General features: G+C 33.8%; 1 protein-coding gene across 1 annotated transcript; it reads left to right on the plus strand.

The window, feature by feature from the left end:
- Positions 1-14,406: 14,406 nt before the first annotated feature.
- On the plus strand, positions 14,407-17,404 carry LOC104250193 (zinc finger CCCH domain-containing protein 29-like). Its single transcript, XM_009806763.2, has 2 exons — positions 14,407-14,513; positions 15,038-17,404. Exon 2 carries the CDS (start codon positions 15,044-15,046, stop codon positions 17,141-17,143), a length of 2,100 nt encoding a protein of 699 aa, XP_009805065.1. The 5' UTR covers positions 14,407-14,513; positions 15,038-15,043; the 3' UTR covers positions 17,144-17,404.
- The last annotated feature ends 5,138 nt before the right edge of the window (positions 17,405-22,542 follow it).

The raw sequence follows: 22,542 nt of genomic DNA on the forward strand, positions 1-22,542 counted from the left end.
AGCCCATTATATTTTGAGATTGAGAAAGAGACTATTTTAGATGAAGGCTATGATGGAAGGGACGAGATTCTTTATTCATAATTAGGACCTGTTTGGACATAAGTTTTGACTCTTTTTCCTCCAAAAATGTTGAAAATATTGTTTGTTCATGGAACTTGATCAATTTTTGAAAAAAAATTAAAATAAATTTTAAATTCCCAAAAATTGGCTTTTGGAAAGAAAAAAATCTTCCACTCACAAAACTTCATCCCCGTTTGGCCATGAGTTTTGCCAAAATAAATTTGGGATTTATTTTCAAAACTCATGTTTGGCCATAAATTTTGCCCACATTTTGGCAAAATCCCAAATTCCAAACCCCAAACCCCAAAATCACCCCAATTGCTTATTTTGGGCCAAAATCCCAAAACTTGGGAATTATATACATGTTTTTTCAAAATAAAGTTGGGAAATATGTTTTGAAAACGTATGTCCAAACACATTTTCATCTTCAAACCAAACTTCACCCAAATTAAATTTTTCAAAACAAATTTTGAATCTATGGCCAAACGCTAGCTTCAATTTTTTCCAAAAAAAAATGCATGTCCAAACGCAACTTCAACTTTCAAAAACTATTTTTTAACATAACTTCAAAAATTATTTCAAGTTCAATCAAACCTATGTCGAAACGCTAGCTTAAATGTTCAAGTCTGAGATTTGAGAATGAAAAAATTTATGGGTGTTGCGGAAACCGAATATATAGAGAGTGATTAAATCACAACTACTATATCTAAAGGTAGCTAATAAATAGTAAATGGGATGATAATAAAAGGAATACCAGAAATTAACGAGGTTTGGCAAAATTTTATTTTGGCCTAGTCCTCGGACACAATCAACTCAAAATTTATTTCACTCAAAAAATACAAGTGAAATACTACAAGAGAGAAAGAAGATTCAAATGTCTTAGGAGATAAGAAGGCAAGTGAGAGATATTTACAAATGAACAAAACCCTTGCTATTTATAGAAGAAAAATTGTCATAATAATGTCATGCATGACATCACATTAAGTATGAACATGCAATGTAAATGCATGAAAAATGCATCTACCAATTTCTTCAAAAAAAAAAAAAAAAAGCTTCAAATGTTCAAATGTTCACACTAGTTCGTATCAATCTTGACACCTTGGCAAGATTCCACTTTTTCAATTTCCTTTCACTAATAAATTTTGATTGTGTCTTCAACTTCAAAGTTCAACAATGTTGATCAAGTTCAAACAATGTTGAAACTTGATCGCAGTCACTACTTTTGTTAGCATATCGGCAGGGTTGTCTATAGTCCGACTTTTCTGCACTGTGACTCGACCGTCTTCTATAATATCTCGTATGAAGTGATATCGAACATCAATGTGCTTCGTCCTTGAATGATAAACTTGGTTCTTTGCAAATTGGATAGCACTCTCACTATCACAAAATAGTGTGATGCTTTCTTGACCAATACCAAGTTCCCTAAGCAACCCTTGAAGCAAATTGCTTCCTTTACAGCCTCCGTAATTGCCATGTACTTTGTCTCAGTAGTAGACAACGCAACTGTTGACTGCAAAGTAGACTTCCAACTAACTGGTGCATTTGCAAAAGTGAAAACATAAGTAGTTGATTTACGCTTGTCCAAATCACCCGCATAATCTGAGTCACAATATCCAACCAGATACTGTCTATCTTCCTGCTCAAAAATCAATCCAACATCTACAGTATTACGAATATACCGTAGAATCTATTTCACAGCTTGCCAATGTTCCTTTCCTGGATCATGCATATACCTGATTACAACTCCAATAGTATGTGAAATATCAGGTCATGTGCAAACCATTGCATACATCAAGCTACCAGCGGCATTCGCATATGGCACTCTTGACATATACTCTCGTTCAGCTTCATTCCTCGGCGACATAGCAGCACTAAGCTTAAAATGAGGAGCGAGTGGAGTGCTAACTGATTTTGTGTTGTCATTCATGCCAAATCGATCGATTACTCTCTTCAAGTATTCTTTCTGAGATAGATAGAGTTTCTTTGAATGTCTATCTCTTTTTATCTCCATGCCAAGAATTTTCTTCGCCTCACCCAAATCCTTCATCTCAAACTCCTTTCTTAGTTGAATCTTCAACTTCTCAATTTCTTCTTGACTTTTGGAAGTTATCAACGTATAGGAGAAGATATATGAAGGATCCGTCTTCAAGCTTGCGCAAATACACACAATGGTCGTATTTGCTTCTTCTGTACTTCTGCCGTAACATAAACTTGTCAAATTGTTTGTACCATTGTCTAGAAGATTGTTTCAATCCGTATAACGATTTTTCAAGTTTGCACACAATATTTTCCTTTCCAACAAATTTGAATCCTTCTCGCTGAGTCATATAGATTTCCTCTTCCAAGTCTCCATGTAAAAATACAGTTTTTACATCTAACTAAACTAGTTCCAAATTCAACTGTGCTACCAAAGCCAACAAAACTCTAATGGAGGAGTGTTTTACGATTGGAGAAAATACCTCATTATAATCAATTCCCTCCTTTTGAGTGTATCCTTTAGCCACCAATCTTGTTTTGTAACGAACATCTTCTTGGTTAGGAAATTATTTTTTCTTTGTAAATACCCATTTTCACTCAATTGCTTCCTTTCCCTTCGGGAGATTGACCAATTTCCATGTGCGATTATGATGGAGGGACTGCATTTCTTCATTCATGGCAATCCTCCACTTATCTTCTTTTGAACTTTGGAATGCGTCTTTATAAGTGGTAGGAACACCATCAGCTACAATTGAGGTTGCACAAGCCATCGTCTCTATGAGACGAACATGTTTCTTTATTGTTCTTTTTAGCTTGCTCGTTGCTATTGATTCAAGTTGTTGTTGAAGTTCCTGAGTTGGAATCTCCCCCTCTACTTGCTGTACTTCCAGAGGAAAATCTTCTGTTGTTTCCTCGTTTTCTCCCTATGTTGGGAAAATTAATTTTCCCGCAAACTCCACCCGTTTTGAAGCACCATCAGTTTGTTTGACATCTTCAACTGTCACCTTATTTGTTATGGCAGATTCATCAAAGGTAACATCTCTGCTGAATATAATTTTCCATGTCTCTAGACACCATAAGCGGTATCCTTTGACTCCAGAACTAATCCCCATGAATATAATTTTCTTCGCTCTCGGATCCAATTTTGATTCTTTTACATGATAGTATGCCATTGAGCCAAATACATGCAAAAATTATAATCTTCAGTAGGTTTTCGATACCAATTTTCAAATGGTGTCTTGCCTCCAATAGCGACATATGGTAGGCGATTAATGAGGTGGCATGCATATGTAATTGCCTCAGCCCAAAAATCTTTGCCCAAGTCAGCATTGGACAACATACACCGTACCTTCTTCAGCAAGGTCCAGTTCGTACGTTCTGCCACTCCATTCTGCTGTGGTGTGTGTTTGACAGTGAAGTGTCGGACGATGCCATTATTTTCACAGACCTTATTGAAATGATTATTTTTGTATTCACCTCCATTGTCTGTGCGAATACACTTGATCCTCCTGCCTGTTTGATTCTCCACCATCGTCTTCCATTTAAGAAAAATTCCCAACATTTCATCTTTCCTCTTCATTGTATACACCCACACTCTTCGGGAAAAATCATCAACAAAGGTTATAAAATAGTGTATCCCGCCCAATGAAGGTATTTTGGAAGGACCCCAAACATTAGAATGTATATAATCCAAAATGCCTTTAGTATTATGGATCGCTGTACCAAATTTAACTCTTATCTGTTTTCATTTGACATAATGCTCGCAAAACTCCAAGTTGCAAGTCTTTATTCCTTTTAACAATCTTTGATCTGATAGAGTTTTCAAGGATTTTCCTTCAGCATGTCCCAAGCGCATGTGCCATAGCCTGATTGTTTCTGCCTCTTTGTTGTCACTAGATGTCATTGTTGTTGTCCCAATAACTGTACTACAGTGATAGTGGTACATGTTATTGTTCTTCCGATTTGCCTTCATTACCACTAGTGCACCAGAGGATATTCTCATCACTCCATTTTCTGTAATGATTTTGAACCCTTTTGATTCTAGGGCTCCCACAAAGATGAGATTTTTCTTTAAACCCGGTACATATTGAACACCTGTTAATGTTCAGATCATTCCATTATGGTTCCTTAATCGTATTGAACCAATGCCATATGAGGTAAGAAGGTTGTTATCCGCTATGTGGACGACTCCATATTCTCCTTCTTGAAAATCCACGAACCAGTCCCTGTTGGGACACATATTATAGATACAAGCCGAATCCATCAACCATATATCTGATGATGTTGATGACTCTGTTGTAACTAATGAGAAGTCTGAATCATCACAATCAACTACATTTGAATCCATAATGGCCTTTCCATTGTTACGTTTGGCCTTATTCTTCAACTTCGGACAATGTTTCTTCTAGTGCCCTTTTTCTCGACAAAAAGTGCATTCATCTTTGCTGGGTCTAGATCTTGACTTGGATCTTCCCTTCTTTGTCCTCGTTTGATTTTGAGGACGGCCCCTCACAACCAGTGTTTCTCCTTCTCCGCCCTTCTGTTTTCTCCCTTTCTTTGTTCATAGCTGTAAACTTCTCTGAGAGAAACTTCGTCATTTCCATGGAGTAGAGTAGTTTCAAGGTGCTCGTACTCATCAGGAAGTGATCTCAACAACATCAAGGCCAAGTCATCATAATCAAATGTTGCATCCATATTTTGCAAATCTGTGACTAATTTATTGAAACTAGTGATATGTTCATTCATTGTGGTACCAAGAACATAGGTGAAGCGAAACAATCTTTTTTTCATGTACAATTTATTTTGATTGTTTTTCTTAAAAAATTTATCCTCCAGTGTTTTCCATAATTTACTTGCAGAAGTTTTCTTTGTGTATGGATATTTTTGCTCTCTAGTAAGGTAGGATCGAATGGTACCGCAAGCAACACCGTTGATAATTTTCCAATCTTCTTCTCCAATAACATCTGGTTTCCTTTTTTCAATGGCAAGATCTAGCCCTTATTGAAAAAGGATATCTAGAACCTCGCCTTGTCACATCTCAAAGTGTCCTGAACCGTCAAAATTTCTACCACAAATTTTGCATTTGGCACAATTCTTGTCATAAGCGAAGATGTCAATGATAGCGTATTATTGACACTTGATGTAGATTCTTCAATTTTATTATCTCCCATTTTCGCTACAGATACTATTTATTTGCTGACAGTACAGAACACCAAAGTACTTATTTTCTGGTGTGGAAGTTCAGACTATGCTGCAACCACAGAGCATACTAAGATAGAACATTGGCTCTGATACCAATTGTTGCGGAAGCCAAATATGTAGAGAGTGATTAAATCACAACTACTATATCTAAAGGTAGCTAGTAAATAGTAAATGAAATGATAATAAAAGGAACACCAGAAATTAACGAGGTTCGGCAAAAAATGATTTTTGCCTAGTCTTCGGACACAATCAACTCAAATTTTATTTCACTCTAAAAAATACAAGTGAAATACTACAAGAGAGAAAGAAGATTCAAATGTCTTAGAAGATAAGAAGGCAAGTGAGAGATATTTACAAATAAACAAAACCCTTGCTATTTATAGAAGGGAAATTGCCCTGATAATATCATGCATGACATCATATTAAGTATGAACATGCAATGTAAATGCATGAAAAATGCATCTACCAATTTCTTCAAAAAAAAAAAAAGATTTCAAATGTTCACACTAGTTCAGATCAATCTTGACAAATTCAACAATGGGCACATAACAATAATTTGAATTAGTCGTGTCAGTAATATATAAGTGAATGTGAATTAGCCGAGCTAGTTGAATACAAAAGAATTGAAGGACAAGGAGCAATTGTAAAGTTGTCTCCATATGACCGATAGATTGCAGGTTCGCGCTATGAAAATAATCACGATTGCTTGCATTAGAGTGGACTGTTTACATACTTTGTACGCCACATTGTTCCAATTGAATACCAATTACCAAATAATCATTATAAAGAAAAAATAAAAAGAATAAAGAGACTCTTTGGCACGCGATTGGTAGAGAGTGGGCTATTGACGCAATGTAAAGGACCATTCCGCTTTCGATTTTCTTTTTCTTTGTTTCAAAACAAAAATTTATACTAGCAAGTTTTTTGTGGGAGCTGGAAAAGAGTGGAGCCCTTTCATTTTCTTTTATTTTAGTTTTTATTTTGAGAATGGAAGTGGGATTCTAAAATCAAAGTTTCACTAAAGTAGGAATAAAGTTATGCTTTTTCTTCCGAGTGGACTATTAATATTTTTACAATTTCGAAAAATGAATTCCGAAATCATAAATAGGAAATTTATGTGTTCTAAAATTAGAAGAAAGTTTATAAACTCATCATTTCATATTCCCGGAATCCCTAACAATTAAGGTACGTTATTTATATTAAAGTTAAATTTTCGAAATAGACCAAAAAACTTAATACAGTATATTTATCGCGCGAACTCTAATTTAGTACAGTTATTAATAAAAAATAATGTTCACTCTTACCCAATTCTCAAGATTATTAATAAGGAATGCTAAGAAATGTCAAATGTGTAATTCAACTGAATTGAATTTGAGTGATTGTTTGTGTTGAAATTACGGGCTAAAAGGTGAAGCATCTGAATGGCCCATTAGCCATATCTGGATAGGCCTAACAAAAGGTGGAAATGACACCAGGTAGCCACTCTAAAGGTCTGCTATTTAGTAATTAGCTAGGACGTCCTAAATTTAGCTTTTCGGTTTAATTTTTCAGGACAAAAATATTCTGAGTTGTTCTAATATTAAGATTTTTAGTTTAAAATTTCAGGAAAAAATAAGTACTGGTTAATCCCTAAATAGCATCCTTGAGAATGGCTATATGTGCACTTGCCCCAAACAAAAGTATGGAGAATTAACTTAAATAGCTGTCCACCCAACCGCTTCAACTCAAAATGGTTGGCAGATATATATAATATGTATAATCCGTATATAAATTCTTATAATTATATATAATTAGTATATAATTTATATATACCAACTAAAAAAAGTTGACAATAAATTCGACCGGCTATTTGTATAAAGGTCCTACAAAGTATCATGCATTTGACGAATCGAGCCCCAAGTTAGTGTCCAACTCGAACTTAAAACTTCATAATTTGGTGTTAACAAACTTGCTCATAGATGGTAAATTGAATTCTCTACTTAACTTTCAAAATATCTCCAAATCAAATGTCACAAATTTTAAAACATTTTCAAACGCTGAAACAAATTAGGTTATCTCTGTTATATAATGTTGTATTTCATATGGTTTTAAGAACCTCAAATGAAACTCATCTCGCTCAAAGTATACCTGTCAAATGGGATCCAAATGTTGGAGGTTTTAAAAGAAGTGCGTATATTTCATATAACGCTTCATGGCTTCATATTATTTTTTAAAAAATAAAGTTTTATCGTATACACTGTATACCTCATTCTTAATCAAATGAACCAAATATCAAAAAGTATGTCCCAAAGTGAGTAAAGTTACAATTTTTTATGTAATGCGGATATAATTTTGATGGGACAAGTGTACAGATAGCCCATTTCAGGGATGCTAGTTAGAGATTAGTAAATACTTATTTTGTCTTGAATTTTTAAACTAAAAAATTTAATTTTAGTATAATTCAGAAAAAAAATTCCTGGAAATTTGAACTAGAAAATTGAAACTCAGGACGCACCGACTAATTCCTAAAACCTTTGGAGTGGCTACCTAGTGTCATTTCAATGGTAGTGAGTCCATTAACCATCGTCTCACAGTTTGTAATAGGGGCATTTGCATCTATACCCGCTTTTTGGGTCACGTTTTCACTTATACCCGCTTTGAAAAAAAAATTTGCAAGTGTACCCACTTTTTGCGTAACTTCAGGCATACGGTCTTGAAGTAGCAAAATTTTTTGCCTGAAGTGTAGCATTTGGCCTGACTTGCAAAGGCAATCACGCAAACTTCAGTTCATAGTGCAAATGGCAAACTTCAGTTCAATAAAACATCAGCATGTGTTGGCTAAATTTTTGTTTGTAATTGCTGAACTTCAGCATTCTAGTAGCTGAAACTTTCTTCTGTATTTGCTGAACTTCAGCATGTTTTAGCCGAAGCTTTGTTCCGTATTTGCTGAACTTCAGCATATTTTAGCTGAAGCTTTGATCTGTTTGTGATGAACTTCAGGGCTGAAGTTTGTTTTGTATTTGCTGAATTTCAGCATTCTAGGAGCTGAAGTTTTTATTTATATTTGTTGAACTTCAGCATTCTTAGTTCCTGGAGTTCTAAAACAACAATGAATTTAATAGATCATGATTAGCAGCGATTGATGCTGTTAATTTCAAAGATTAAAGCATAAAAAATATTTTTAACATGAAAACAAGTTACTACAGATAAATTAGGACCAAAAACCAATGTGCATGTAAGGCTAAAATATCTAAGAGGTTAAATTATTGTGGATAAGACCAAACTGAATATAATGGGACAAGCAGATATATATGAATCATCAGGCTAGAATGCATAACAATATCCCAATCTTCAACATTCAGAAAACGAAGGAGGAGAAGGAGGAGGAGAAAGATGTCTGAAGTTGTTTAAACTGTGGGTGCAAGTTAAAACTTTTTTAAAAAGTGGGGTATAGGTTAAATGGGGGCGACCAAATAGGACGCCCTATGCAATTTTTACTTTGTAATATCATCATTATTCTTCTGAATTATCAAATCTTGTTTTAATAATAATTGTTATGTTATTTCCTCAATTTTCTAGATTATCATCACGAAATAGAAGAAGTATGAATATTGTTTAAGCGGTGACAATGCCATTTTCGATTAGGGAGAACATGTCACTTGCATTGCTCACTTTCATTTAACTTTTTTATTTACTTGGTATATTATGTCATTTGACATGTGCTATAATTCTATTGACTCGTTCAATTGACTTGTGCGCCACATCACTTGACACATGACACGAATTTTAGTATTTAGGATAAGATGATATCAACTACACGTCGAACTTATTACAGTGAGCTCATCAATTGTAGCCAACTAAATTGACTATCTTACTGAATGAACTTTTAATCATATTTATGTTTATTGAACTTAAATAATTAATACAATTATATTTGTCTGTAATATATATTTGGATTAATTTGTCTTGAATTTAATGATAATACAAATTATTTTATGGATAAATCCAATAATACTTGAATGCCTGCAAATTGGTTTCATGGAGTCAACAGCTCATCTAAGGTGGAAAAATATCATTACATAAATAGTCAATAACTATTTTGGTCAGTTAACCAGTTCACTATTCAAATAATTTTTGTTTCGAGAAAATAACTCAGGTAACCAATCAGAACCATGGTTTGGCTTATGTTGGTTCCACTTATTCTTCCAATTTTCTTTATATAACAATATAATTTACTTAAATGTTTAAATAATATTTAGCATTGTCGGATATAATTATCGTTTGACCCTAATTAAACAATAAATGGAATAACCACATATGAGAAAGCTTAGAATACATATGAAAAGGAACAATGGAAGGAAATAGGAATGTCCCAAGGGAATAACATTATAAAAGTGAGCATTGAAAACGTGTGAGAATTCTTTTTTGTTGTGATATTTATTTTTTTATAAGATAAGATTGCTACAATATCCAACTCATTCTCTACTTAGTGTATGCTGACTCTCTGTGATTAAAATAAAATTATTCTAGTGCTATGTGGGACCTAGGGAAATTCTCAAATACACTTTTCGTTAACTTTTACTTATCAACTATACTACAAAATCTTTATTATTACTTATCAATTTTAACAAATTAAGAGAAAATCAATTTTTTCTTGTTTTACCTTTATCATTAACTATTTATTTCCCAAACTATTGTTCATGACTTCTTAAAATATTATTATTATTATTATTATGTGTATTATGATAAAAATATATATTTCATTTATTATTTTTAAGGGACGTACCAAATTCATTATGAACAAGTAAAAGTCTACTGGAACTAAATGAAGTTCGGCGGTGTATACTGACTTTGCATTTATTGTCTTCATTGTTTTACTGATAAAATATGGTTCATATGCCGTTGAAAAAAAATCAAATTAAGTCAAATAAATTTATAAACTATTGTTTAGGTTTACCTCTGTAATATGTGAATTGTGATATTATTATACTTGCGCCTTTTAGTTTGGTTTTTCCTTTTAACGAAAATTGGTTCATATGAAAGTTACTTACTACCTAATTTAATTCAAAAGCTTGCCCCTTTATCTCATTGGTTTTTGTCCCAAAGGATGATGTCCTAGTGATTGAGGTATTAGAAATAACAAAATGAGAAGTCAGGTTAAAATTACAGCATTTGGTGCAAGTCTATGTGCTCCAACTCAGGTAAACCTACTTGCAAAAGCGGAATTATAATTTGAAGCTTAAGTTCGGGATTCTAATATTTTTAAGTGATTGGATTCTAAATTAATAATTTATATTCCTTATGTTTTAATTTATGTAAACTTATTTGACTAGACACAGAGTTTAAGAAAAGGGAGAAAACTTTTGAACTTGTAATGTAAAATGAAACACGTATATTTTGTATGGCTATAAATCATTACATAAAGATAAATTATTTTCAAATAAGGAAATAAATTATTCCTTTTGTCACGGACTAAAAAGAAAATAAATTCACAAAATTGAAATATATATTTAATAAATTTTTTAAGTTTTGAATCAAAACTATTGAATAAACCGAATCCCTATTTTCGTACGCTAGCACCGCACCGCCCCTACTTACTTGGACAGTGCCAATATAAAGGAAACATTGCAGAACATTACGCGGAAAGTGTTAAGACTTTTCAACTCATCTTGGGTTATTTTACCTGGTTATTCCCGGTACAAGGTGCTGTCCAACCCCACGCGCATAAAGCCCACCCACAGCCCAGTTGTTTGTTGGTAACACGTCAACCTTTTTTGATTTCCCATTTGGTGTTCGGTACCTGCATTGGAGCCCGATTATATCCGGATTCGTACCGCGTAGGGCCCCATTCGAAAGGAAGCGCTCCCTATCAAGGATTTTTTCATACCCAGGGCTCGAACTCGAGACCTCTGGTTAAAGGAAGAGCAGTCTCATCCACTGCACCACATCCTTTGGTGTTCAGTTGGTAACTAGAATATATAACTTTTAATATTCACCTTTTTGGTTTCCCGTTAATATGCGATATATAGTTGTTCTCGACGTTCGATTAATCCAGATTCACATGGTATACCTTAAAAGAAAAAACACTCTTTATCAAAAAAACTTTTTTGTCTCAGGGCTCGAATCTCAAAAGTTATTAGGCTTTAGTTAAGAGTAGAAAGATCTTATTCATCTCAACTTTTGGCGACACTGATACCTTAAAATTGTAGGTTAAAGTTAATATCCTTATAGAATTGGATATTATGGTAATTGAAGTATTTAACAGTAAATACTAGTTTAGGAGATTTACGAGTTTCTCCTTAGCAGAGGCTAATTATCTACAGTAACCATAACCTGTCACCGGTTTTCGGGGATTCGCATAAGATGGCAAACGGGTCGGGTCGGATAATTTATTCATTTTTTGAATTACTCGTTTTTACCCGCTCATATCCGACCCGACCCACCCGTTTGTCACCCCTAAACCTGTGAGTCGATATCAAGCCTCGATCATAAAAAGCACAATTTGATTGCCCAGTCTCAGGTGTTAACAACTCTTTGACACTTGATCTTCGGAGTTTTGACTTTTCTAAGCCCTTCGAATTGGTCTAAAATGGATCTTTTCGAACTCAAATACAACGTCACTGAATTCAAACTTTCCTGTATATAGGAGCTCGTTCTTACAACGAGTAAATTAATGGTTGTTCTAAATTTACATAATACAATCTAGCGAGATATTCGTTACAACAGAGTCAAAGCAAACTATTCTACGTACATAAATATTTATTTTGCCCGGTGTTTACACCAAAATAATGAACGTAAATTAAATGTTTGTATAAGGTTTTAATCATTTAACCAATTAAATGTATATATTATCACTTTTGTTTATAACTTTTTATAGGAGTGTTGATTATTTGATTGGATATAAATCTCGAATACAAATAATTTCTTACTTTTTATTTTGTTGCTGGGGATGACCGTAGAATGTACTGATTCGGCTGAAATCAATAGTTTTAGTTCAAACAATATATTTGACTTAAGAAATATATTGAATATGTATAAATTATTACTAATTTAAAATTCGGTAACTTAAAGATAAGCTTTCGTTTGGCCATATATTTTGGTTTTAATTTTTCAAAAAAAAAATATATTGAAAACATTATTTGTTTATGAAATATGATCATGTTTTGGGGGAAAAAAATTCAAGAATTTTCAAGTTCCCCAAAACTAGTTTAGGACAGTTTTGGATGAAATTTTGTCTTTCACGCACAAAACTTTAGTTTTTTTTCAAATAAAATGCATGTCTAAACACAACTTTAATTTTCAAAAATTATTTTTCAACATAACCTCAAAATTTCTTTTTTCAAGTTCTAAAATCAAATTTATGTTCAAATACTAGCATAGAATCTTAAACTCATAAACTTTAAATTTTGGTTTTGCTTCTGCTTGTAACAACAACAACAACAACAACAACCCAGTGTAATCCCACAAGTGGGGTATGAGAAGGGTAATATGTACGCAGACCTTACCTCTACCCCGAGGGGCAGAGAGACTGTTTCCAGGAGGCTGGTTGTAACAACAACACTGGATATTGGAGTAGCCTCCTCTTTCAATCATGTATATCCAAATGACGCCCTCATTTTTGCAAGAAATTAAGGGAGCAGATACTCTCAATTCTTATTTTAGATTTTAGATAAGATAATCTCTTAATTTAACGTAAAAATATGGCATTTTGATTTGTGACATCTGAGTCAAATGGATTGGCCCATAGAGGACCAAGTATGACAAAAGTGGAAAACAGATGTAAGGAATTGATAAAAGAAAACAATTGAGAGCTGAGTCGCGGGGCGCGTCTGCCATTTCTCAGAAAACACTTCAGAAAGAAATACCCACACGTGACAGGACAAACCCGTTGAGGCGGTCTAATGATATTGGAGCTCTGACGTGTATTTGGGTCCCACTTAAGACGCGCTGAAAATTTCAATCTTAGTCAAAAACTCAGTCGATAATAATTATGTGGTAACTACTTGTCACACTCAATATTTATATGAAGCTAAATAACTTAATTTTAATATATATAAATTGAAATAAGAATACTTATTATTTATCTATAATTAAATATTAAATGTGTGGTATAAAAAGTATTTATTTCGCATTTATTTGTATAAATATTAGATGCACCCATAGGCAAATTAATGATTTGAAGAGCCCGTTTGGACATAAGATTTTTTTTGTTGAAATCACTGTTTGACCATAAAATTTTTAATTTTCACTTGAAGATAAATTTTGGAATTTTTCAAAAATTTAAAAAACTCCAAAAAGTCATTTTTCAAAATTTCATTCAGGTCACTCACAAAAATTAAAAAACAACCCAAATTTATATTCATGTCCAAACACAACTCTAATTTTATGTAGCAAAATGCGAATAAATATGGAATCTACAAGCAACAATAACAATAATAATAATAATAAATACAGTATAATTCCACAAGTGAAATTTAGGAAGATATACGCAGACCTTACTTATATTCGGGACAATAACAACAAACCCATAGAGTTTAAGAAAGAAATTTAAAAAAATGGAAACTTGTAATTTAAATAAGTTATAAATAATTATGTTGGCTATAAATATTCTTATTACGAGTTTTTAAAATTTATTTTTAAAATTAGAAGGCTGTAATTCTTTTTAGAACTGATCGAAAAGAAAAATATTACCACATAAAATAAAATAAAAATTAATAAATTTCTTACTACATCTCCCTCCGTTTCAATTTATGTGAACCTGTTTGACTGGACACGGAGTTTAAGAAAAAATGAAAACTTTTGAAATTTGTGGTCCTAAACAAATCAAAAAGGGGTCCAAAATATTTGTATGGTTATAAAAGTTTCTCATTGAGGGTAGAATAGTATGCCTATTGCCAAACACTACACTACTATTACTCCTTATCATTTTGCATTTCATTTTCATTTCATTTGCATTTGCCTTTCCATTTGAATTTCATCTAAATTTGCATTTGAATTTAGGTGGAAACCAGTAAGACACACAAGTGGTATGTATTATAGTGGACCATATTTGAAGTTTTGACTTTGACCAATAAACCAATGAAGAAAATTAAAAAAGAACACACCAAGAAAGAAGAAAAGTCTCACTTTCCTCCTTCCTTCCTCTCTTTTCCTCTGACTCATATATACCTCTCAACCCCTTCAGTCTTCTCTTCACACAAAAAACTCAAACATAACAACTCATTCTTTCAAATAATTCAATACACCCTTATATTTCTTCAACTTTCTACAACAAACAAACTTTATCCATCTCTAAGGTACTATTTATTTTCACTATTTATTGCTCTTATTTTTTATTTAGAATTTTCTACTATGGGTTTTGTCTCTTTTTTATTTTATTTAGAATTTTCTAGTATGGGTTTTGGTTCTTTTATGTAAATACTGATGATGGGTATGAAGTCTTTTGGAAAAATATGATGAAGTTTCAATTTTTATTGACTTAGTTGTATGTACTTTCTTGATCTAGTTGAAACTTTAAAATAGTTCACTTGAGGTTTCTTGTTTTGAAGGTTTTCTTTTAAAATAATTGATGGGTTGATTGAATTAATAAAAAAAGTTACATTCTTGATTCAGTATTTCTCTAGATGTATGGTTTGTTAAATTTGTGATTTTATATGGGTTTAGTTTAGTAGCAAATCTGAATCTAGGAACAATTTTAATTACTTGAAAAGTTATTACTTTTGGTAGATATATACAGTTTGTTACTTTTGGTATTTGAGATTTTATATGGGTATTTATTTAGTGCCAAATCTAAATATAGGAGTTTTTTTATGACTTGCAGGAATTGATGTGCAGTGGTTCAAAGAGTAAAGTTTGTCCTTTTGATTTAAACATGGATAAGAAAGATGGGGTTAGTAAAAATTGCTCTAAATTGCTTGAATTGTCAGCTTCAGATGATCTTACTGGATTCATATGTGAAGTGGAAAAGGGTTGTGGGATTGATGAGTTAAGCTTTTGGTATGGTAGAAAATTCGGTTCGAAAAAGATGGGGTTTGAGGAGAGAACTCCTTTAATGATTGCTTCTATGTATGGAAGTATTGAGATTTTGAGGTTTATTATTGGAACTGGGAAAGTTGATGTCAACAGAGCTTGTGGATCTGATGGTGCAACTGCTCTTCACTGTGCTGCAGCTGGTGGATCTGAATCGTCGATTGAGGTTGTCAAGATCTTGGTTGATGCTTCTGCAGATGTTAATGCTTGTGATTCAAGTGGAAACAGGCCATGTGATGTGATTGCTTCTTATCCTAAGTGGTTGAGGAATTCGAAAAGGAAATCGCTCGAGCTGTTGTTGAATGGTAGCTTGGCTGAGCTTGCTGAGCTGGAGGAAGAAGAAGGAAAAGCAGTGATTCAGACGACAAAAGAAGGAAGCGAGAAGAAGGAATACCCGATTGATACTTCCTTGCCGGATATTAACGATGGGATTTATGGGAGTGATGATTTCAGGATGTATTGTTTCAAGGTTAAGCCTTGTTCTAGGGCTTATTCTCATGACTGGACGGAATGCCCTTTCGTTCATCCAGGGGAGAACGCCAGGAGGCGTGACCCTAGAAAGTATAACTATACTTGTGTCCCGTGTCCTGAGTTCAAGAAAGGTGCTTGTGCAAAGGGCGATTCTTGTGAGTATGCTCATGGTGTATTTGAGTCATGGCTTCATCCTGCCCAATATAGAACCCGTCTCTGCAAGGATGAGACTGGGTGCTCGAGGAAAGTTTGCTTCTTTGCTCACAAGCAGGAAGAGCTACGCCCGTTATATGCATCCACTGGTTCAGCTATTCCTTCTCCAAAGGCGACTCCAGTCAGTTCTATGGACATGTCAACATTGAGTCCTCTGGCGCTCGGTTCGTCTTCCATGATGCTGCCTACTACTACTACTACTTCAACACCTCCGATGTCTCCTGCTGCTACGTGTTCGTCTCCAATGGGCGGAAACATGTGGCAGGGCAAGGTGAATCTCACCCCGCCTGCACTACAGCTTCCTGGTAGTAGGCTAAAGACGTCTCTGAACGCCCGAGACTTGGACTTGGATATGGAAATGCTTGGCTTGGAAAGCATCCGCACGCAGCAGCAACTAAGGCAGCAATTGATCGATGAGATGGCTGGTCTCTCTTCCCCATCCTATTGGAAGAACGATAACAGGATGGGGGATTTGAAGCCTACTAATCTTGATGATGTTTTTGGATCCATGGATTCTCAATTGTTGTCCCAATTGCAGGGCCTATCTCCAAGAATGACATCAAACACCAGTTCTCAGTTGTATTCTCCATCGGTTTCTCATATGCAAGGTCTCTCACCTAAGGTGACAAGTAACACCTCCCAGCTGCAATCTCCAACCGGGCTTCAGATGCGGCAAAACATGAACCAATTTCAAGGAAGCTATTCTAACATGTCTCAATCATCATCTCCCTTGAGAAAGCCTTCAACGTATGGATTCGACTCTTCAGCAGCAGTGGCTGCAGCTGTCATGAACTCCAGGTCTGCTGCTTTTGCAAAGCAACGCAGCCAGAGTTTTATAGATCGCAGTGGAATTGGCCATCGCTCTGGCCCCAATGGCATTGCTAATTCACCACCTTTGATGTCATCTAATATGTCGGATTGGGGCTCCCCGACTGGGAAACTGGAGTGGGGCTTCAATAGCGAGGACACGAACAAGCTCAAGAGATCTCAATCTTTTGGTTTTCGCGGTGGAAATGCTGCTCCAACAAGATCACCAATCACACCATCTCAAGTCAATGAGCCAGACGTCTCGTGGGTTCATTCCTTGGTCAAAGATGTGTCCTCCACTGGTACCGGGCTATATAGCTCAGAGCAGAAGCGCGGCAGTGTTCGCGACACCATTCCACCATGGCTGGAACAAATGTACATAGACCAGGAGCGGATAGTGGCGTAACCTTATTCTCTGCCATGCAATTGCTCCAAAGTTAATTCTTTTCGAATTCTTATCGATATATTGGATATATTTTAGCCATTAGTTTCAAGATAACAGCAAGAAAACCCCTGTCCCATGGGGAAAGAAATGAGTAGGAAGGATGACTGATCACATTGTTTCAACAATTAAGTGATTGAAGAAAGAAGCATTTGTTATAACTCAATGTAATTTTTTCATATTCTTATATTTTTTACAATAAGATTTCTTTGGGATTTTGTTCTATATACTCTTCAATGAGTTGAGGTTATATTTCAATATATCTTTTCAGTTGCTACTCATATTGAGCCTCTACATGTTTTCTTGAATTCCTTTGGTGCAGAATTGAGTGTGTGATTTCAAGTTAGGCTGATCAATCAGTACCTAGTAGTACTTTTGCTATTACCTTATATAGGCTATGGCTTTCAGCTAATAGAACTATAGTCAACAATGGAGGCAGTGATTTGTCAAATGAATTATTAATTTTTGATAGTTACTAGTTGGGAAGTAGTGTGTTGATATTTTTGAATAGTCTTTTGTTGTTTAAGTCAAGGAATGCAACTCCATGTTTTCAGAAGATTTATTATCGATTAGCTTTTCTTTATTTTCAGGAGTCTTGGAGCAGCGGTGAAGTTGTGTCCGTGTGATATAGGTTACGGATTCACGGATGAAGTTGTGTCCGTGTGATATAGGTTACGGATTCACGGATTCAAGCTGTGGAAGCAATCATTAATTTTTGCATAAGGGTATGCTGTCTATATCACACCCTTTGGGGTGTGGCCCTTTCCCGGATCTTGCAGGATTTGGACCGTGGAAGCAGCCACTAATGCTTGTATTAGGGTGGGTTGTCTTATCACACCCCTTGGGATGCAGCCTTTTCCCGGAGCCGCGTGAATACGGGATACTTGTGCATCCGAATGTCATCTTTTAGCTTTTCTTTTATTTTTGTTTTAGAGGAACTCAGGAGTCTTCAGGGTCATTTGTTTAATTATCTCCTGGTAACATGAATGATTAAATTAAGTGGTATGTCTATTCTTTCTTTTTCTTTTTCTTTTTAACACTCAATTGACACCTGGGGAATAAATATGAATTTTGATTCCCTTATTGCCTATGTTATTCAAAGTGGTATGACCTATTCAACTCAGCAAATAAAGCATTTTTCTTTTATTAAATAGTATGTCACTTATTAAGGTATGAACAGATGCCACACATATATACAGTGGCAAATCCAACTATGAGTCTGCGGGTTCGACAAAATTCAGTGCGTTCGATTTTTTTTTTTTATTTAAAAAATTTAGTTTTCTATTCGGTCTATGATATTTGCATTAAGACTCAACTAATCTGAATGTGTAATAAGGCTCATTAAAAAGAATGCGCTTCCTACTGGGACTCGAACACAAGACCTTCAATGAGCCGAACCTCGGACTTCTGATCTATACATCATCGGGTTATCATCACAACCCGAGATAATAATTCGAACCTTATACAATATGTGTGTGAATAACAAGTATAAATAAAACTAAATATAAATATTATTTTATTTACTTTCTCAACTCAGAAACCACATATCACATGTATTAAGAAGAAATCCACTTGAAGAATCTATGGTCATTTTGATAAGCAACGCTCATTCAATTTCATGGTTCTCTGGATCTTTTAGTTGAGTGAAAGGTCTCAAATTCGAATATTGTAATTATTCTTTTGATGATTTGATTAGAAATTACTTGAGATCTAGGTTACTTATAGACAGGATTTATTTCTTGTACTGTTTCTTCTCCCACTATTCATGTCTACCATCCAAAAGAGGTTGGCCGGTGCACGAAGTATTTCACTTCATGCGAGTTTCGAGGAAGAGTCGAACTCTCAAAAATTGTGATGTAGGCAGTCTATCAGAGTACAAGTATCAGTGACTGATTTTATGATTCTAACTCATAACCTATAATTCATACAGAAATAATTTTACTGTTACTCCAAAAGAAGTTAATGATAAGAAATGACCTAAAAATCGCGAAGATGGCTTTATATACATTCTGCCCAGGCGATTTTCCTTAATCGCGATCGCGGAAAGACCATCGCGATCGCGAAGAACAAATTTTGCTGGCTCCAGAAATAACTCTATGCAAACGCGTCGCTCTCCAAGCAAACGCGATGCTCTGCCTAATTTTTTATCAGAAATTGTTAATCTGAAGTTTTAAAGATTTAAAAAAACTAATTAATGATTGATTCCATGGGTATCAGGCTCGTATGTTGATTCCGGAGGCCGGTATAGGTCCGATATATCATTTAAGACTTGCCCGCAAAATTTGGAGCCCACCTGAAAAACAATTCAAGTTTCAGAGGGAAGAAATACAATTAAAATATTGGTAATTAGGCATCCACCTAGAGAACAAGAAAAGCAGTTCGAGTTTCAAAGGAAGACAACACAGGTTTCTAAGAGAAAACAATTTTAGGTAACAAAGAGAATACAATTCAAGTGAGAATTTGGTTATATTTGAAAAGAAGTTTGAAGGTATAAGAACCATTAATATTGCTGGTTGGCAAAATTCCATTATCTTTTCCTTTTGGTTTGTGGGTCCATACTGTTTGTAGAATATCTCTAACCAAACTACACTTGTTCTCCTTTCAGCCGCCCTTACTTTGTCGTATTCTTGTGCTACGTTAGATTCTCTTTCATTTTCTTCTTTTTTTTTTCTTTTTTCTTTTATAAACGATAGTAGCTTTATTAGTATTTCTTCCGTCTCAATTTACGAGCGGTGTTTGATTTGACACGAAATTTAAAAAGCAAGAAATTTTTTAAATTTATGCTCTAAAACAAATCAAAAATATTTGTCTGGCTATAGTTTATCTCATTAAGGGCAAAAGTGGGAACTTCAAAATTAAATTATTTCTAAATAAGAAAGTATGACATTCTTTTTTAGATATACTAGAAGTGAATGTATGCCACATAAATTGAAATATATGGAGAGTAAACTTCATTTAATCCCATTCATCTTTAGAGTTTAATAAATAATACCTTTTTCACCTATTAAATGGAACGAAAAATTCCCCGGATTTAAAATTAAATTGTCATATGTATTCCAAAATGTCAAAAATAACATTCAAGAGATAGATTATTAGACAAGTGAGACTTGCTCAGTTGGTAAAAGCACCTCCACCCACGGCCGTTAGGTCCTGGATTCGAGTCACCCTGGAGAGGGGTTAAAAAAAAGGAGATAGACTATTATACGTTTTTCTCAAAAATAAAATTAACTAAAAAAAATAGTCAATTTTGTATAAAACTAAGTATAATTCATTTAATGATGCTAATATTACAAAATTATTTACAAAACGATGTGATAAAAATCCGGGGGAATATATAGCATAATATTTTTCCAGCTGTGATGACTACTTTCCTAACTCAGCCATATTTTCTATTACTCAATTCTTTAATTCAATTTATAGTCTCATGCAGTTAGGAACGATTAAAATTTATTTGCCTAGAATATTTATAATATAAAATAATTTTATAATATCATATATTAATAAGATTATTATAAACACCTCGTACAAATAAGTATGATAGAGATGATAATTGCGATTTTGTAGTATAGCGATAATTGATTTTGAGTTGACGTTGATTTTCGAAGGTATAGAATGATTAATACTTGATAGAGAGCTTTGAGTTTGGCTGTTATCTTAATGTTCCTATACCCCTTGGAGACTTCAATTAGCCATTCTCTTTCATTTTCTTTCTTGCTTCTAAGAAACTTCATGTTTTTCTTTTTCTCTAAATTTTTTGGAAGTTATTACGAACTGTGATGAAATGAATTTCTCCATCCTTAATAAAAGATTTCAAGTTCGAGTTCTGAAAATTTAAAAAAATCTGATAGAAAATACAGCCCCTTTAATAAGTCTTACATGACGCGAATCCGGATTAATCGGAGCCCCAATACAGTTATCGACACTGGATGAAAAACAAAACACTTAAAAAAAGAGGTCTTTGATTGTATTAAAATAAGAGATGCAAGATGTACGTAATTGTAACTATTAGATAGCATTTTTAGGTATGTTAGCATTTTTTTCATTATTAACAAATATAATGAGAACAAATATTTGTCTCAAGAATTCATATTAGCACGATTATAACTAGAAGATGAAACACTCATCACAACTATAAGCAACCAAAATTAAGAAATCATCTTAAAGGAATATTATCACACAAGAACACAATCGACAGAACAACAACAATAACATACTCAGTATATTCTCACAAATGGATCTAGAGACTAGGAAGAATAATGCGTACGCAGCCTTGCCCCTAGGTAGATTTAGGCTCAAAGCAAGCATAAAAAGGCATCATATGTGGAGGAAAAATTAATTTTCATATAATCCACAAAATAAGAAATTAAAAAAAAGGACATCAATACTAAGGAAACTAATTGAAGAACACACTTTAATGTTATATTTTGTGGAGTTCATCTTATGTTAAGAATATAGCATTTGAGGCCGTTGTGGTAAAACTTCGAACTCATAAAATTTAAATTCTCATCCGACTTTTGATAATATGGAATATCAATATAGAAGTTGAACATAAACTCACATTTTAGTGAGAATTGAAGCCGGGGCCTCATGATTATAGTACTTAACCAGCTTTGACTTTGTAGCTTGATACATCAAAATAAATGAGGAACTAAACAAATTAATGATCTATTAATTTTATTTTTAAATGATAAAATATTATTGTTGCATTGTCTATTTGCACATGCATGCATACAATTAAAAAAATGGAAAAGGGCCAAAAATACCCCTAATGTATTGAAAATGGCTCAAAAATGCCCTCGGTTAACCTTTCGGTCTAAAATATCCCTAACGTATTGAAAATGGCTCACATATACCCTTAGTGTTTTATTTTTGGCTCACATATACCCTTGAAACTAACAAAACATGAATGGTAAATTTTTGGTTCACCTTCCATCAATATATCATATATTTTTTTATATGTATTTTATACCACATATATAAATTATATATATACATCATAATACATGTAAACAAACAAAATATCCCATACATATTCCTTAAAGTTGTGTATTTTATACTTTATATATATCACTATTATACTATAATTTATCACATATACTATTAAAATAGAAAATATATAAGAATCACCGGTCGAAGTTATAACATATACCCTTGAAACTAACAAAACATGAATGGTGTCATTCATACATTTTTTTTTGTTTATTAATAGAAACTTAACCATAATAATAGAGAATTAATAAATTAAAAAAATCTCATCCTTTAAAAATTAACAAAGACATATGTTACTTATTCAAAGCTATACTGACATCTAATGGAACAAATTGTAATGGAGCGGAACCGCTCCCTTATTTTAACATGTTATA

This window comes from Nicotiana sylvestris, chromosome 5, assembly GCF_000393655.2.
Source record: "Nicotiana sylvestris chromosome 5, ASM39365v2, whole genome shotgun sequence".
Classification (NCBI taxonomy): domain Eukaryota; kingdom Viridiplantae; phylum Streptophyta; class Magnoliopsida; order Solanales; family Solanaceae; genus Nicotiana; species Nicotiana sylvestris.